Genomic DNA, 13,834 nt, shown 5'->3' on the forward strand with positions numbered 1-13,834 from the left:
TTCCAATATATAGTCAAATTAAGGTTATTGTTTAATATGCCATGAACGCACGTGATATGTCAGAGGTTAATTAAGTGAAGCCCCTGTGTTTCATGGCTAGATGCTTAGATTGTCAGTAGGTTAAGGCAGAGTGCAAGCATCCAGGTGGTCTTCTACAACCTATAGCGATTTCAGAATGGAAATGGGAGATCATTTCCATGGATTTCATTACAGGTCTTCCAAGGATGGTAAAGAAGGATGATTCTATTATGGTAGTGGTTGACAGGTTGAGAAAGATAGCTCACTTCATTCCAGTGAAGACTACATATTTAGCCAGTGAGGTAGCACAGGAGTTCATCAGACAAATAGTGAGGCTACATGTCATTCCAAAGAAGATTGTGTCAGACAGGGATGCAAAGTTCACTTCCAAGTTTTGGAAGAAGCTATTTGCAAGCTTGGGCTCAGAGTTGGCCTTTAGCACAACTTATCATCTACAGATAGATGGTCAGATAGAGAGGGTCAACAGGATCTTGGAAGATGTGTTGAGGATGTGCGTGATGCACCAGCAGAGGAAAAGGGAAGAGTATCTACCATTGGTTGAGTTCACATACAATAATGGTTATTATGATTCCTTGAGGATGAGTCCCTTCGAGGCATTGTATGGGTGGAGCTGTAACACTCCCATCAGCTAGAGTGATCCAGTGAACGGGCACTTATTGGACCAAACATGTTGACAGAGATGGAGCATAAAATGCAAGTTATAAAGAATAATCCAAAGGTAGCACAGGATAGACAAAAGATCTATGCATACCAGCATAGGGTGTTCAAAGAGTTTCAGGTTGGGGAGCATGTGTATTTGCATATCAAGACCAAGAAAAGCTCTTTTAGGATTGGTTCATGTGCCAAGTTGTCACCATGGTATTGCGGGCCTTTGAGATCCTTAAGAGGATTGGACTAGTGGCATATTGACTTGCACTACCTCCAATAGTGAAAGTCAATGATGTTTTCCACATTTCATTGCTTAACAAGTATATAAAGGATGTTTTTCACGTTATTGATTTGTATGTATTGCAGGTGGAGCAAGAAGGAGAGTTCAAACTAGAGCCTCAGTGCATACTATAGCGAAAACATCTCATGCTCAGGAATAAAGGCATAGAGAAAGTTAAAGTGCAATGGAAGCACTTTGGGCCTGTAGAAGTTACATGGGAGATGGCAGATCAAATGCGGGCCCTATATCCTTCATTGTTTGCCAATTGAGGCAAAGCAATTTTGGTTTGATGTTGCTTATGTTTGGCATATGTTTTGCTGATGTTTTGATACTTGTATATGTAAATGTATATGGATGTAAATACTGTAATGAGCTTTGTTATAAAGCTCTAGTATGCAGTATGGTTAGTATATCGTCATGTTGTCATGATGTTTTTCTTTTGAGCAGGTATTTCATTGTAAATACTGAAACGAGCTAAGTTATAAAGCTCCATAGGCAGTATGTTTTCTTTTCAATGGTTTTTCTAAGGTCATGGTGTGGTATAACACTGAGGATGATGTGCCCCAAGGGGGAGGGTTTTGTAACAACCCTAGTGAAAATTTCATGTAATAAAAGTTAATAAAGGCAAAATAAGACCACATTTATGGACACTTATTCCAAGATAAATGTTGGGCAAATATATCCTAGTGGGCATCACTGGATGTGTCTTTTGGCTAAGGAAAATTGGCAAAGGCTAAGGCAAAGGCATGAAAGGGAAAAAAGACATTTTTGGCACATTTATTTATGAAAATAAATGAAATTAGGAGAAAAGTAAGTTGAAAGGTCACAGGTTTCATGTGAGGAGGAAATTGAAGGAAAATAATGGAAAAATGAAGAAAATAGAGGCCTCATTCATAAAAATGCTTCTAAGGATAAGTTGGTAACCTTTTGTTAGTTCAAGTTTGGAGCTCTCTTATTATTCACTCTCTCTCTCTCTCACTCTTGATCACTTAGAGTTTTCTTAGAGCACTCTAGTCTTGGAGCAAGGAAAAGGAAAGCAAGCAAAGGAAAGTAAAAGCAAGAAAGGATCAGGGAACGAAAGAAAGATCAAGCAGCTTCAGCGGGAATACTTGCAGGTACTCTTTTTCATGTGTGATTTCCTAGCTAGTTTCGACATGCATGGCATTGCATGTTGGTATATGGTTCTCTTGTTGTCGGTGGCATGGTCTTTCTAGGCTATGACAATGGTTTTCAGCCTAGTCTTGCCCTTTTCCGTATGCCATGGAGTTGGGATGTTCATCTTGTGTTCTTTGTGAGCTTTGGTTTTCCGGATGGATTCAGAATCTGGGGTAGAGGTGGTCTCAAGTTTCATTACCAAAGACGGAATCCCTTAACCGGTTTTGGCGGGATACAAGGTAAAGCCTGAGGGAGGTGTCTCGGTTTAGGGCCTAATGATCTGGCTTTGGATTCTGGTAAAGCTTGAGAGATGGGGAGAGAGAAAATTCCTCAAGCATAGTGATGGATTCTGGATGGCACTCCAAGTTATTTTCAGTTGTGATCGAAGCACCAGTTTTGCTGTGATAACCATTTGGTGAGGGTGGAGTGGTTGAACCTCTGGATTCCCTTGGTTTTTATTGGATTGGTTGTTCTATGAGATCCCACATTCATGCTTGGAATATGTAATAGGGGTGACTAGCTGAAAGAGAGATTTGATTCAGACATGTCTATGGTCAGATGGTACATGGAAGTTCCGAACATAGTTAGATTTGCCTTTGATAATAAAATCTAAGTTCTCTTACTTTTGCACTAATTTATATATGGATTTAATGGTTGTCTTTTCTCGGATTTTTACATGGTTATATGTTGGTTATAACATTTGTTCAATGACTGGTTCATGTCATGGTTATCTCATGTATTTACTTGTAACTGTTAAATGAATGTATGCAAGACCTAATTGATGATGTAATGGTTCATTGATGGAGGTGATCCTTTTAGTTGTGTTTCAATAGTTGTTTCAATCATTTATGCTATGTATTATATCCTAGACCAGTAGGTTGCATTGATGTTGAGTGTTTGAAAAAATGTCAGTCCCGGTTGGGGATGCTCAAGCTTAGTCCTGAGGTAAAATTTTGAATTACCAACATTGTTTTCATGTTTTATTAGCATTCTGAAAGTTACAACTGGTTCTGGGCAGTGGCCGAGATTCTGGGCTAGAAAAGTGGCTTAATTCCGAGGGTCGCTAGCACATAACTAGCAATTTGAGACCACGTTCGCTGGCTTGCAGGCTTGTGAGAGCAAATATAGGTCCAGGGTCACTCCCTTGCCCATACCATGAGAGCGACTATGGCTTTAAAGGTCCTGAAGAGTAGTGCGACTCAGGGACAGGCTATCTAACTGGATGACTTGTCTCCTGAGGGGTATGTTGATGGTATTGGATGACTGTAAGTGATGTTCCATCGGTTCCACTTCCATAGGACACATAGGAGGTCGAATCAAATTGTAGTGGCATCTCTCCTCATGTTTACCCTGGTTGGCATGGTTACTTTGAGTAGACCTAGGAGGGGGGTGTTACACGAAGTATGCAAAGGATTCCAGGTAGGCCTCACTCCGTCATCTATTTACTTTAAGGAAAAGAATTGTGTTCCTCGTCTCTCTGTTGTTCTAGGTTAGCCACTGACCTAGGGGACATATATTTTTTCGTGATTGTAAATCTCGTATAACACCTAGTGCTAGGTATAACCCTATGGGCAGTCAGTTTATGGGGGTCTATTATTCTCTGGGGGAACTTTCCCTAGGGGGCATATCTTTATACCTCATTTACTAGCCTTGTATATCCAAATCTTAGGATGAAATATACCCTCGTTCATAATTCTACTACATTTCAGTATGCTATGGGAGGATATTATGGTATGTCTCAGGTTTATGACCCTTAGCATATGTATGGCCAGTTAAACAATCCTTTTTTCACTCCTCTTAATTTACCTAAAATGGATAAATTGACCAATGATCTCATCCGTCATGATTCTCAATGGCCACCCATCCTGCAAAGCTATTGTTTGATATTCCTATGTTCGAAGGGAAACTACAAGAGAATCCTTCGACACATATCACCACCTTCCATCTATGGTGTTCATCTAATTATTTGGGTGGGGTTTATGGGTTACACTGGAAGCCTACCTACAGGAGCCTGTGGCCTAACTGTTTCCCAACTAAAAAAATGGTTTTGAGGTCATACAAATACATCTCATGGGGAAGGACTAAGAGGAGAGAATGCTAGGATATTGATATTATATCCAACTTGTCCCTAATCAAGTCTGATTTATCCCCGTGCCTCTTGTACTCCTAGCTGTAGGAAACCTCCTGTTTCCTCATTTTGATGTCCATCTCCTTTATATGGCATCCATGTGTATGCGTTTGAAAGAGGATTTTTGAGTCTTGCGTTGGATGGATCTGGAGGAAGGTTTTTCTTGGAGCCATGGACGGATCAGGTTGTATCCTTCCACATTCTTTTGCAATCATCAATAAAGAATCCATGTCTTATTCGTGATGTTAATATCTTAATGCTTTAATTCATGTTTTAATCTAACTAATGTATGATTTCATGTTTTATACTTATATGCTTATATGATCTAACACTTATATTAGGAACATGCTTTCAATTACTGTTAGTGTATATGATTTTCTTGAATGAGTTGCAGGTTTTAAGGCATTGGAGGAAGAAAAGGGTTTGGACCCTATGGTAACAACCTCAAACGTAGGACCTCAAGGTAATACTTCTTCTTCCTACTTCAGTAGTTTAAGTATTAAGGTTGCTTGTTTGTTTTCTTCTTGTTGGTGTATGCCCTCTGCTCTATTGGGGTTGTCAACCCATACCCTAGGGTGTATTATTCCTATAATACTATGGATTATCGTAGCCAAGGCATATCACATAAGACCATTATTTCGGCAACTAGGTTGTATTTCAGATGGGGCTCATACTCCAAACGGTGTGAGGTATAATTTGGACTTGATATCAGGGATACCCATTAAATGTTGATGGGTCCAACACTATCAATAGAAGTCAATATTACACCAAGAATATTGAGGATTTCTTCCTCTTAGTATCATTTTTCAATCTCCATGCTACTTGAAACCAATGAAGGGATGAATAGACACTTAGGAAGAAAAAGATCCTCCCAAGGAGGAAAACAAAGACACACTTGTTCAACTAATTTTCCTCCATATCTAATAATATGCACGCTTTCCATTGGGCATGAAGTAACTATTTATATTCTTTGACAAAATTTATTCACTCTTATGGTTCTAGTTTGTTCTTTTTTGTCCCTTTTATATGGGTAGATTAGGGTTTAAAGTAGTGTGAATATATTTTGGAATTTGGCTTCATGTTCATATTCACATTTTTCTATGTCTAAGTCACTAACCTTAGATTAGGAAAATTATATACTATTGCTACATTTTTCCACCAACATTGGCTAATAAATAATTTAGTGGAGAATTAAGGTTAGATGTTGAGTGTCATGGACAATTTTAGGGAGCCACCTGTTGAAAAGTGTAACTAGGTTCGGTCTTCATAATGACATGTAATTATGATTTTATGAAATAAGATTTAAAGAGGAAAAATAAAATTATTATATTGCTTGATTCATGGGTTTCATGAGTAGGAGATTTTATTTTTGAGTCAAGGCTCCCATTGAGAGTCTTTAGGGATTATTTTTCATCTATTCATAAAATTATAGTCATTGTCATGTAATGAAGTCATGTTACACTTTGTATAGATTCAAAGTTGTCTATGTAAAATATCATCCAAGACCTTGTCACTTATCCTATTCAACTCAACCTACAATGATGGAAGAACATGCTCGAAGAAGTCAACCTAACTACTTGTGATCAAGTCGGCCTAAATGACATGAGATGAAGTGTGTATATCGCCACACTTGGCCTCACTTAGAGGTAAGAAATTTGACTTGCATTCAACTAAGCAAGAGTGCGAGAAAGAGGTAAAGCAGAAGTGCAAAGAAGAGGTCAATTAGAAGTGCAAAAAAGAGGACAAGAAGAAGAGCAAAGGATTTTCTTCTGGGCAAGCGAAGGAGAAGGTTTTTTCTAAGGAAGTGAAGAAGGTTTCTTATGGGGAAGCAAAGGAGGTATCTTTTGGGGTTAGAAAAGAAAGGATTATTTTGGGATACTTATTCTGGGTGATCGAGATAGAGATCTAGAGACCAATATTGTCTAGAGGAAGCCAATGAGATCATAGAGACCGAGTTTCTCTAGGGAATTCGAGTAGAATAAGTGTGAAGGATAGAGATAAAGTCTCTCTGAAAGGAGCCAAGAAGAGTAGTTCGAGATCAAGAAGAGAGTCGAGAAAGGGAAGAGGCAGAGCATCAAGGTTAGTGACAAGGTTTTTGGGAGGATACTAGAGTCAAGGGTCTTTGTCATGGTATTAGTACTCATCAATTGAATATCTAGAAGAAGAATTTATATTGGGTTTTCCTCTCAAGAGGTGAGAGGTTTTGGCCCTAGCTGACAAGCCTACATACTGTGTCACTTGTCTTTTATTGTACATATTGGTAATTGTCTTGATGAAAATAACACAATAATAACATAAATAAGAAAACATTTTAAGCTAATAAGTAAAAGTATATCACAAGAAATTATCAAGCAAAGAAATCTTTTAACTATTAATGCCCTAGATTTCTCAACATGGTATAAGAGCTTAGGTGCTAAAGTCAAGAAGGGGCATTCAATCAAGAAGAACAAGGATCATAGCACATTCAAGGGCTACCAAGGGAAAGATCTTCAAAACTCTAGATCAAAGAGATATACTCTAGAAAGAGTCTTGAAATTATTTTTAAGAAGTAAGCAAGAACAAAGACCAAAACCCTAGAAGCACTTATCAGATCATCACTCGTACATAATCATAGAAGTGGAAGCTCTTCAAATAAATGGAAGACTAGAACACTCAAGAAGGATCGTGAATCAAGCTCTCTCTCATCAATCTCATACGAAGAAAATTCTCTGTCAACATCAAGATTGAGGAAGAAAGCCACAATAACTCAAGTCTATGACTATATCTGATAATATCAAAATTTCCTTTTGCAAGGAAAGTAATAAATTGGTTAGGGCTGCAAATTACCTTGCATGGAAGAAAAGGACAGACCTAAATCTTATAGATAATGAGGTCATGGATCACATCAAGGGGTAGATAACCCAACCTCCAAAGGAAGATACTCAAGCACACGCTAGATTCCTGAAGGGAGAAGTGAGAGCTCATAGGATTCTTCTAGAATCGATAAAATACTCTCTAATCCTGTATGTATCAAAGTTCGAGATTGCAAAATCTATATATGACAAACTAGTAGATTTTTTTCCGTAAGTACTACAGGAGAAGTAATCTCATTAAGGCAAGAACTCTACAAACTGAAATTGTCTAAGGAAGAAGGAATAACCTGAGGATATCAAAAATTTGAGATCAACTACAAGAGTTGGGAGAAATCATGACCACTGTGGTACTCAATGCACTACCGAAAGAGTGGGGTAACTTCACTTCAAGTTTATATGGGTAGAAAGAGACTACTCCATTTCAAGATCTATGGTCATTCTATAAGATCGAAGAGACCAGACTAAAGGCAAAGGTTGATGTAGGATCAAATGAGCAGAATCAAGCATATGCTGCTATGACAAGAAGAAAAGGAAAATTTGGAAAGTTTGGTCCTCCAAAGATAAATGAGAACATGGCTAAGGTAATATGCTATGGTTGTCAGGAACTTGGGCACTATAGAAGAGATTGTCCTAAATGAAATAAGGACAAAATGGATAGGGAAGAAGCCCATATTATTGAGGAAGTGAAAGAACTTGAGGCAATGAAGCTTAAGAATGAAAAAGTAAAAGATATATACTATGATTGAGATGATATTCTTCACTAGAAGGTACTTTCCACTTATAATTTATATATAGGATGCAGTGTAAATAAAATAGGATGCATCAAATTAGAAAATAACATTGTGATAAAAGCATTAGAAATAAGATCTCTTGACATGGAAAACATAATGGATGTCATGAATAAATTTTATTAATTACAAATAATGGGAGCTCTTGGAAACCTCATTGAAATATCAAGTGATACGTATAGAAAGAAGTAGAGGTTATCATTGACTGGTATCATCATATAGTAGTCAATAAGGAAATATATACTAGGTAAGGATATGTATGATCCTCAAGTTTCTTTGATGGAATCCTTATTAAAGGATTCACCGATCTAGAAATAAAGAAACTATTTCATCAATAATTCCAACTCATGGGATTCAGGGATGATGGTATGATGACATAAAAATGTAGCAGGTGTAAAGGATAAAGTTCTTTCATTCAAATGAAGCTACTACAGAAAGTCTGGATGACCCAAAGGAAAGATGAGGCATGTATGCTTACATAGAATATTATGAAAGACATGTCATATGGTTGAAAATAATATGGATCACTATTTACATCTTGGGAAACATGATCAAAAGAAGAATGGATATCCTCCTCCAAAATATTGTAGCAAATCATAAATCACACTAGATGAAATCAACATAATATATTCTCATATGAATCATGAAGGAGATTAATACAATTAAGGAACTCTAATTGGAAGGTCCTGGAAATGAAGTGTGAGAAAAGAAAGGAAGAGATCGCAAAAATATGCTACAAAGGTAGAAGGCATTCAACATCTGAGACCAAGAAAAGTTGACTAGAATATCTCCCAGAAAGATATGAAGACTCTGATAGGAGTAGGAAAAATATGGAGACTCTTGACAATGAATATCTTTAGTAGATGTGTCAACATGCATGTATGATGTTGATACCTACAAGAAGATGTCATGATGAAAGACCATCGCAGAGGCAATTTTGATTTAAGTGTTCATTTATTATGTTTGAACTAATATCTAGATGGGTTTATGTAGGACTCCTAAAGGGAATATCTGTGGAAGACTTCCAAGAGGACCATATAGAAGGATGTAAGATCCTTCTGGAAAATATGGCATGAAATAAAGCAACATGACATGAAGCTAAGCTAGATGGAAAACTGATGAATCACTTTTTGATGAAATGAGGACATGACTAACTCATGGATGAAAGTGATGGGTGGTTTGTGCCCTATGAAGAAGACCCAAAATATGAAGAATGCATTCATGACATCGAAGGAAGGAGCTCTTCAAGCAGCTGGTTGTTCCAAGATCTCCACATGAGGAGTTGTTGTAGGTACCTAGTTAGGAGTGATCCTAAAAAGAAGTTTATTACATGGAAGAAACTTGGAAATTCCTAAGCGAAGAGGGAGCTTAGGTACATTCCTTTATTGGAATATGTCCTCCCTATTTGAGAGGGAGAGATAGACACGTCATTCTGGTCTTCACCTGGGAAGACAGAATGGAGGATTGGGTGATAATTTTGCATTTGATACTCTTTGAGGATGAGACAGGGCATCTAATAGAAGAGTAATCATGGAGGAGTGATATTCCTTGAGGGATGGGGAGTCCAAGATAATAATAGTCCACATGGAACACACCTTGAGTAACTAGGTAAGGGATGTTTTGAGAGAGACAATGATGAGAGTGTTTAAAAATCATTGGTCTCATTAGCATTGAGCTCAGATCTTATGGAGAGATGGAGTTGTTAGTAAAGGCCTTGCTGTATAACAATGTTGGGTGATATGATGTTATACAAATGAGCTACCAATCTGAAATTCTTCTTATGAGACATTCTTCAGATTGAGAATGCCCAAGTACCATTATGAATACCTCCCTAGTTAAGAGGGAGTGTTGAAAAGTATAACTAGGTTCAGTCTTCATAATGACATGTAATTATGATTTTATGGAATAAGATGTAAAGAAGAAAATAAAATTTATTGTATTACTTACTTCATGGGTTTCATAAGCAAGAGATTTTATTTTTGAGTCAAGACTCCCATTTAGAGTCTTTAGGGATTATTTGTCATCTAGTCATAAAATGATAGAGTCATTTTCATGTAATGAAGTCATGTTACACTTTGTATAGAGTTAAACTTGTCTATGTAAAGTATCCTCCAAGAACTTGTCACATATCCTCTTCAAGTCGACCTACAATGATGGAAGAACATGCTAGAAGAAGTCGGCCTAACTACTTGTGATCGTGTCAGCCTAAAGGACATGAGATGAAGTGTATATATAGCCACACTTGGCCTCACTTGGAGGTAAGAAACTTGACTTGCATTCGACTAAGCAAAAGTGCAAGAAAGAGGTCAAGCAGAAGTGCAAAGAAGAGGTCAAATACAAGTGCGAAAAAGAGGTCAAGAAGAAGATCGAAGGAGTTTCTTCTGGGAAAGCGAAGGATAAGGTTTCTTCTAGGGAAGCGAAGGTGGTTTCTTTTGAGGCAACGAAGAAGGTTTCTTCTGGGGAAACGAAGGAAGTTTCTTCTTAGGTCAGTAAAGAAAGGATTCTTCTAGGGTACTTGTTTTGGGTGACCGAGATAGAGATCTAGAGACCAAGATTATCTAGAGGAATCTAGTGAGATCACAAAGACCGAGTTTCTTAGGGAAGTTGAGTAGAAGCCGTGGGAAGGATAGAGACCGATTATCTCTAGAAGGAGCCGATAAGAGCAGTTTGAGATCAAGAAAAGAGTCGAGAAAGGGAAGAGGTAGAGCATCAAGGTTAGTGACAAGGTTTTTGGGAGGCTACTAGAGTTAGGGTTGTTTGTCATGGTCCTTGTACTCATCAATTGAATATCTAGAAGAAGAGTTTAGATTGGGTTTTCCTCTCAAAAGGTGAGAGCTTTTGGCCCTGGCTGACAAGCCAACATACTGTGTCACTTGTCTTTTATTGTGCATATTGGTAATTGTCTTGATGAAAAGAACACAAAAATAACATAAAGAAGAAAATACTATAAGCTAAGAAGTAAAAATATATCACAAGCAATTATAAAGCAGAGAAATTGTTTATCTATTAATTCCCTAGATTTATCAACACCACCAAGGGAAATGATGACATGAAATATTATGGAGAACATGAATCCATTGAACCATTTGGATATTAGTATTAATTTTGAATATCCATATAATCACATGCATATATCATGGTCATATAAAAAGGTTGTATGAGTTTGGGGTAGAAAATATTCCATAGAATGTGAAACAAAGAGAGATAAAGAGAAAAAAAACTCATCTTTTGGTAATGCAGGAAAGTTGTAGCCAATATTTTCTTTAGTATGTGCATCAGAAGGCCAATGCAAATTCTAGAAGTGAAAAGGAAAGTAGAGATCATATTTTGTGATTTCAAAAAGGCATCACTATGACTTTCTCTGCCTTATATGAAAGTGGCTTCTATGAATAGAAAAATGAATTTAGAAAAGAGACAAAAGAAAAGTGTTGGAAATCAAGATGATTCTAAGAGAGGGTGGGGGGTGAACCAATATTATATATTTTTTAACATTTATTTAGCAAATTAAACACATTCATTTACAAAATAATGCAGCAATCACATAGATCATTGAACATAGGGTATTTAAATGGAGGACCATATAGAGGAAAACCACAAATATTCTTTTTATTTTAATGTAAATGCAAGCACCAAATTTAATTTACATAATATTTTATCGGCTCCATCCTACACGAGGAAACATCCCCCTTTTCTTTTCAAGTGCCCACTTGTTAGAGGCAGCAACCCCCACTTTCTCTGAAATCTAAGGAACAAATGTGAAAATAAAAAATACACAACTTGAAGTAAACTTTGTATCATAACAGCTTTCATCCATGAGAGCACCTTGAGAGATCTTATGACGATTTCATCCCGTACACAGACTTCGCTGCATGAGAAAGACTCGGCTGCATGAGAAATATAAAAAATTAAACTAGCTTAGTTTTTCTCTTTATTCTGAATATGAGAAAGAATATTGCAGATCTAGTTAACTTCTTCATAGTAAAAATATTACAACATATCTGAAATCCTGAAATTACCAGAAACTTGTGAATTTCCTGCAAAACAGGAGGCAAAGTTGAGATGAATTTCTCAACATCTAACAACCCAACAAACTTCTCTCTTTCCAAGACCAATTTACCACCAAAACCTGCCATACACATCTCTTTGGATAAATATACAACACATGAATCTCTTAGAACACCAGAAAATCACGAAAAGAAAGGGGCAAAAATAAAAGACTAGTGGCTCACTTCGAAGGCCGAGACATAAATCCAACCATGGATTTTTTTGTTTCTTTGACCCTTGAAAGGTTGCATAAATTAAGATTTAGTTGACAATTATAACACTTAGATCTAATGGTGGAAAAACTTCTAATTGTCTAGCAATATTGATATATATAATATATTAACCATTTAATCCATAATATTGATATAAATAATATATTAACCATTTAATCCATAAGAAAATAATATTTACTTACAGCGCAAGTGGCTAAGAAATATTTTGAAAAATAAATAATACTTCTCACTTCAGTTAGAGGGAAATAAATTAAAAAATAAGTAATTCTTTAATTAAAAATTTAAATGATGAAAAGTAATATTTACTTACCCTTCACGTGGTATAAAGAATTTTTGAAGTTTGCCCTTCATGTCATCATCTTCCCACATTATGCTTTTCCACCACTCTTCTGAGCTCATCAATACAGATAAATTTCGCAGCTTTTCCATCCCTTTCGGAAATCTTTTCAAAGATGGGCAGCGACGTATCTTTAACACACGGAGTTGGGGTAGTGTTCTTTCATCCCACACTCCCCAATTTGGTGCTCCATCTAAATACTCTAAATAATGTAGCTCTCTGAGAACCAACTTCTGTAACCTTACATATCCATTTGGACTCCCTATCCCCAACTCTCTCAAATTATCACAGTACCGCAACTTCAGAAGCTTTAAATTGGGCAACCGCTCCAATGGAGACAACTCCCTTATCCCGTGGCAACTCACCAATTTGACCATTTCAAGATGTTCAAACTTGCAATTCGGCAGACTTAACCCTTGGTACTTGAATAGCATAAAACTCTGTAGCTTCTTCATGTTCTGCATGTCCTCTGGAAGAAGATCCTCTTCATAACTCATACTGTACCTCAACTGTAAGTGCCTCATCTCCGACCAGGTTCCCATTATGCCATCTTTAATTCTTGACCTATTCTGCCTCGTGTTTATCCATATTTGCAACTCCGTCAAGCTTTTTAGACCCTTCAAACTCCAAATACTCGCCGGTGCTTCCATTTCCACACTTAGGCCTATAGATAACTGGAGTCTGCTCAGTGAAGTAAGTTCAGACATCTCACGCGGAATCATCTCTAACGAATCACATTCGTCTAAATTAAGATGCTTGAGATTTGTGAGCTCTCCAATCTGAGATGGCAATGAATTTAGACTTCTACAATATGAAAGATCCAAAAATTGAAGTTTAGAAAGCTGGCATATCTCTTTAGGCAACTCTTCGATGGGAAGCTGTTGCAATGAGAGAAACTGGAGCATTCTTAGCTGCCCAATTGACGTTGGGATGGAAGTTATTTGGGTGCAGCCGGACAGATTGAGAACCCTGAGAGAGGTTACGCTGAGAAGAAACTCTGACGGAAGCTCTTTCAAATGTCGATTGCCTTGTAAGCTGAGACTCGCAAGCTTTGGGCATCTCAACTCAGTGGGTAGATGTTCCATAGAATTCTTGGCTACTGACATCCTGCTGCAGTTCTCATCGTGAACCACTGGGAAATTTCGTTGATGCTGACTTGGCATGAATAAAAAGTTCTCCTCCGTCTGCCCAATGTAGACCGCCATATCATGAATACAATTATGAACTGTTATTGTCCTCTGTTTAAAGACATTGGTTCTCTGTTTAACTTTTTGGAACAGGCGACGGTCTACAAGGAGTTTTAAGTACTTGCGGCCAATGGCCATGTCCA

General features: G+C 37.3%; 1 protein-coding gene across 1 annotated transcript; it reads right to left on the reverse strand.

Annotated features, from left to right (window-relative positions):
* Window positions 1-11,451: 11,451 nt before the first annotated feature.
* On the reverse strand, window positions 11,452-13,516 carry LOC149224385 (disease resistance protein At4g27190-like). The gene is made up of 3 exons (XM_089383550.1): window positions 12,478-13,516; window positions 11,907-12,016; window positions 11,452-11,774 (listed from the first exon to the last, which is right to left on the reverse strand). Exons 1-2 carry the CDS (start codon window positions 13,407-13,409, stop codon window positions 12,004-12,006), a joined length of 945 nt encoding a protein of 314 aa, XP_089239676.1. The 5' UTR covers window positions 13,410-13,516; the 3' UTR covers window positions 11,452-11,774; window positions 11,907-12,003.
* Between the last annotated feature and the right edge of the window lie 318 nt (window positions 13,517-13,834).

This window comes from Pinus tabuliformis, chromosome Q, assembly GCF_031772625.1.
Source record: "Pinus tabuliformis cultivar Carrire ecotype Pingquan chromosome Q, CPIR1, whole genome shotgun sequence".
Lineage (NCBI taxonomy): Eukaryota > Viridiplantae > Streptophyta > Pinopsida > Pinales > Pinaceae > Pinus > Pinus tabuliformis.

Coding starts and splice junctions, on each gene's coding strand:
- LOC149224385 (XM_089383550.1), bottom strand. CDS start 13,409: ATGCTCCAGTTTCTCTCATTGCAACAGCTTCCCATCGAAGAGTTGCCT.